This window comes from Dinoponera quadriceps, unplaced genomic scaffold (genome assembly GCF_001313825.1).
Source record: "Dinoponera quadriceps isolate SergipeBrazil2010 unplaced genomic scaffold, ASM131382v1 scaffold1722, whole genome shotgun sequence".
Classification (NCBI taxonomy): domain Eukaryota; kingdom Metazoa; phylum Arthropoda; class Insecta; order Hymenoptera; family Formicidae; genus Dinoponera; species Dinoponera quadriceps.
The window spans coordinates 37,803-43,196 of record NW_014555783.1 but is presented as its reverse complement, the minus strand read 5'-3'; the positions used below and the strand labels follow the sequence as shown (position 1 = coordinate 43,196).

Here is a 5,394-nt window from a genome sequence, read left to right as displayed (position 1 = left end):
AAAAATATCAATTAGATGTTAAGAACTGCAGGGGGGCAGATATAGGCAGCGACTACCATCTGATGACCGCACATATCCGCATTAAAATTGCAGCTGCCAGAAAAACATATACCCCCCAAATAGAAGAGGTTTGACGTGGGGAAACTGCGTGATGAGAAATATAAACAACAGTTCAAAGTGACACTATCCAACATGTTTGAGGCATTTTGTGCAGAGGAAAGTGATAATGAACGCGTTTACGAGCACAGCGGAAAGAGTGCTTGGATCAACAGACAAAAAGAAAAGAACGGATGACAGCGAACACTTGAGAAATCATAGAAGAGAGAAGAGAACTGAATATCACGCTGAACAACAGTAGGACTCGAATCCAAAGGTCCGAACTACAAACAGCTTACTAAACCAAAGATTGGGAAATGAAGAAGAGTATTAAGATGGACCGCAAACGGTAGATCGTTGACTTGGATCAAAGAGCGGAATTAATAGCAGATGCTGGTAATATGAAGAAATTATATGACATTATGAAAACGCTAGCCAAGAAGAAATATATTCAAAACAAAGAACAGTTAAGAACAAAGAGGGAATACTGCTCACCAACAAGGAAGATCAGTTAGCCAGATAGTGAAAGCACGTCGCAGAGATACTAAACCGGGGAAATGTGGAAAGTGAGAATCCTGAATTTGAGGAAGAGAATGACACGTTAAACGACGACATAAAGTCTGAATCACCCTCGAGAAAGGAAATCAAATCAGAAGTAAAACAGATAAAAAACGGAAAGGCGCCTGACATTGACAATATCGCACCAGAATTGCTGTCGGTGGATGTGGACATTGCAACAGACCATCTACACCCATTATTTAACATGATACAGTGCTCAGGAAGTATGCCCAAGAAGTGAAAAGAAGGTCTTTTGGTCAAGGTGACGAAGAAAGGAGATAGAATCATCTGCAACAACTGGAAAGGAATCACCTTGCTATTAATCACCAGTAAAGCGCTGTCAAGAGTGATTCTTAACTGAATCAAACCTCAAGTAGAAAAACAATTCAGGAAAGAGCAGGCAGGCTTTAGAAGCAATCGATCTTGCACGGATCAAATCAACACACTCCAGATGATTATTATTGAACAGTCGAATGAATTCACTTCTTATTTACACCTTCTGTTTCTGGACTTTGAGAAAGCCTTCAACTCTGTCAAGCGAAGTAGTATGTGGAGGGCACTGAAGAGACTTGATATACACGGGGAAATTATTGAGATCATCAAAGAGGCCTATAACGACTTTACATGCAGGGTCGTACATCAGGGAAAAATCACGGAACCCTTCGCAGTGAGCTCCGGTGTGAAGCAGAAATGCATCTTGTTACTCACTATCTTCCTCGCTGTGCTTAATGAAGTAATGAGAAACACCACGGAGGGGAAGAAGAGAGACATCCAATGGGGACTCACCAAAAGACTAAAGGATTTAGATTTTGCGGACAACATCTATTTGTTGGCTCAGAATTACACTGATTTGGAGGGAAAACTCCGAGACCTTGAAACCGAGGCCAGAACTACCGAGATGCAAATAAATATTGCCACAAACAAAAGGATGAAAATCAATACCAGAGACCAAAGAGAACTTCATATAATTATCGGAAAGATAGAGGAAGTGGGGGAGTTCACATATCTTTGCAGTATAGTAACCCGAAAGGGAGGGGCAACCGCAGATGTCAAAGCAAAAATCCGCAAAGCGAACGCAGCCTTTATCCAGCTATACCCACTGTAAAGGATGAAAGGGATTTCAAATGCAACCAAACTCCGCATCGTCAAGACCAATGACAAGACGGTATTATTATAGAGCTGTGAAACCTGAAAGGTAATCATTAGGAGCCTAGAGATCTTTATTAATAGATGTCTGCGAAGAATAATGCGCATCTTTCGGCCAAGAATGACCTCCAACAAAGAGCTATGGAGACAGATGAAAGAGGAACCGGTAAACAAACAAATTAAACGTAGGAAATTGAAGTGAATTGGTCACACTCTCAGGAAAGATCGCAGAGCAGTAGAGAGACAAGCCGTATTCTGGAACCCCCAAGGACATCGTAAAAAGGCAAGGCAATGTCATAGAGAAGAACGGTGGAGAGAAAGGCAGAGAGAGTAGGTAAAACCTTTGCGAAGCTGAAGAGTTTGGCCGGGAACAGAGTGCTTTGACGCTGCTTCGTCAAGGCCTTATGTTCTGTCTAAGAGCAAAAGAAGATGACTGACTAACAGTGTGATAACGAAATAGTAACTGCAATGAGCAAACTGGTAACGTAGATGAAAAATAGTAATGAGAATGTCCGAGATGGTAAGTAAGTCGGGTTTTTATAAGAAAAATTTGGAAAGTGGCAGATAATGATTACCAATGAGATAAATCTGCGTGGAAAGGAGATGTGGAAGGTTAGGAAGTTTTCCAATGAATTTTTAAAGGGGAAATGTACGAGGTGGTGACAACCCTTCAGATATAGGAGAAATTGACCACTCCTACGACTGAGGAAAGGGATGTTTAGAAATGTATCTTTCTTCTGGAGGAAAAGTGGGTGGAGGTGGGACGTGTCCTTAGAATGTTGGCAAATCAAAAGAGAACCCATACCATATGAGGGAGAAAAGAGATCGCTGCATTTTTGCGCCTTTTCTGGATGAGAGGAGAGAGAAATATAGCGTAATTCCGATGTGGGGGTGAGTGTGAGTTGCGTCAGTTTATTGACGGGAAGTTAGGACGTGGGAAGGTTTGTTTTTCTGGAATCGTATAATCTTTCTGACTTTATGGGGCAATGATAGCTATTCGCGGCATTTTTCTTTATCCTCTTCGCAAACGGACATTTTGGGAAACAACAGTCGTGTCTGGCGGTGCATTATTGAGGTCTTATGAGCAAATTGTGGATCTATGTTTTATGATTAACCAATGTCTTTTTACATCTGATCTGCCTCTTTAGGCTAGGTTCCTAATCTTATTACAGTGTGCCACTCGGTTTAATGCCTCTATTTGCCAATGAAAAGAGAACGAGGAGATAGTAAGTGAAAAAAATGCATTATCCGTGAAGTATGTAAGACATAACAGTATTTTGTATTTCTTCTATCTAGGTAAAGATAAAGATGATCTATTCAATCATCTGGTTGATTATTTAGATAATTTTATCAAAATACCGGCAAACACTGGCAATGTACTATACAAATGCGTGGAAAACCAACGAACCATTCTTAGAAACGAATTGTAACAAGTAACGGGAAATAGATCGTTTAAAATAACGTTGAGTGGAAAAGGTCGTGGAGCAAAAAATGTGAACCGACATTATTTAATTTGATACCTGGTTTGCATTCGAAGAATGTCATGCTCTCCATTTGGTGGAATTGGAAGGGAATCATGCATTATGAGCTACTACCGAATAATATCCAAACGAATCCATCAAATTCGGACAAATACTGTTTGCAACTGGATCAATTGAAAGCAGAAATAAACAAGAAATGCACGGAATTAATCAATTGGGAGAGAGTAATTTTACATGATAACAACGCTAGGCATCGTACTTCTTTACAGATCTGACAAAAATTGCTAGAGTTTGGCTGAAATGTTCTATCTTACTCAACATATTCACTCAACACAGTATCTTCCGATTATTACTTATTCCGGTCATTACAGAATTCCCTTAATGGTTTAAACTTAGCTTTTTTGAAACGCCTCGAAAACAACTTGGGCAGATTCTGCGCCGAAAAACCACAGGACTTCTACGAAATTGAAATTATGAAATTATTTGAAAGATGGAAGACAATTGTACAACAAAATGACGCATATATTACAGATTAAAATTATTTTTAACAAAAAAAATCTTTCATTTGAATTTTTTTCGAAAATCTATATGGAGTTTCCGAATAACCTAATGTGTTCAGATATAAATCATACGCTTGTACAAACATTGGACATTTGCAAAATTACAGTTTGTCTCACAAGAGCGTGTCAGCGATATCTTTCAAACTTGATAACTAATAAAAACGAGACCATAATAATCTAAATGTATACACTCCTCTTGAATACGCGTTAATTCAGTTTCTTTCAGATACTTTTGCATCATTAAAGAGAACAAAGCTTCAGAGTTGAGTGCTGCGTATACAAAACGGTTTGAGGCTGTTTTCCTGTGTAGTAACCCAAATGGGCTAAAAATGAGTTTTGCAAGTGCTGCTAAATACCTGCATAAGTCGTCACAGTTCGTTAGGAAACTAGTGAAATGATATAAACAAAATAGAAAGTGTCGATGACTTTCCAGAACGCGGCTCAAAGCGAAAGACTGCCAACAAGGAAGATAAAGTGATTCTTTGAATTTTTGAGAAAAATCCGAATCTTCCTTTATAAAGAGGACAAACTGTTTTAGCAGAAAGCGTGTAAACATTAGTATAATAACACTGAAACGTGGTTTGAAAAAGCATAATGTCAAATGGCGTAGTACAATATCAAAACTGTAACTATCAAAGAAGCATGTCGAAAATCGTGTGGCGTGGGGTCGTCAAAATATTGATCGTGACTGAAGCATCACCGTGTTCAGTGATGAATCTTCCTTTTGGGCCTGGTGTATTATTAGAAATGCTTGGTCTAGCCGTAGGCAACCAGTAATAGAAAGGTGTGTAAAATACCCGATATAACTGCATATTTGAGGTTGATTTAACGTACTGAGTTTCGGGAGTTGGTTCGTCTTCACAGACAATTTGTATGCACAAAAAATGTTAAAATTGTTTCAAAAGAGACTTCTCACATCAGTTAAACGTTGGTTTAGTGAAACTGAAGACGAATGGATTATGCAAGAAGATAGCAACCCGAAATTTCGAAGACGAATATGTACCGAATGGAAAGTGACAAATAGCATCATTGTATTGAATTGGCCTTTCCAGTCCCCTGATGCAAATCCGATAGAAAATATGTGGTCCATAATGAAGCACAAACTAAAACAAAACGAAGCACAAGGAAAACGTATATTAAAATTAAAAACTTTAATAAAACCTATTCGTCAAATATGGAAATCGCTACCTGTGTCATACGCGGAGAAATTGATAGAAAATATGCCAAGAAGATACGAAGCTATAATTTCTGACGAAGGAGATTGGACACACTATTAAAGTAAAAGCGTATTAGTATTTTCTGTATACTTTCGATTTATCGACATAAAATTGCAAATAAATTTATATTAATAGAAATATCGCCGACACACTCTTGTGTGGCAGACTATATATGTAGATGAGCTATCGTTTTTCACATAAGAAATACAAAGAATAGTTTAATATGGTATTACCTAAAATTTATTTATAAAATCCTATTGTAATTATATCATACATCAATATTTATATTATTGAAAAGGAATTTGAGTATCACTAGGAATTTGAAACCTTTGTTTA

At 38.0% G+C, this 5,394-nt stretch overlaps 1 protein-coding gene across 1 annotated transcript; it reads left to right on the top strand.

Moving 5' to 3' along the window:
• Nucleotides 1-1,201: 1,201 nt before the first annotated feature.
• LOC106745394 lies at nucleotides 1,202-3,230 on the top strand. The gene is made up of 2 exons (XM_014620975.1): nucleotides 1,202-1,667; nucleotides 3,097-3,230. The coding sequence occupies exons 1-2, from the start codon at nucleotides 1,202-1,204 to the stop codon at nucleotides 3,228-3,230; spliced, it is 600 nt and encodes a 199-aa protein (XP_014476461.1).
• The last annotated feature ends 2,164 nt before the right edge of the window (nucleotides 3,231-5,394 follow it).

Bases quoted from the DNA above. Each gene is read 5' to 3' on its own strand.
- LOC106745394 (XM_014620975.1), top strand. From the start codon at position 1,202: ATGTGGAGGGCACTGAAGAGACTTGATATACACGGGGAAATTATTGAG. The intron at 1,668-3,096 runs GTATAGTAACCC...TCTTCTATCTAG, and splicing joins GGAGTTCACATATCTTTGCA to GTAAAGATAAAGATGATCTA.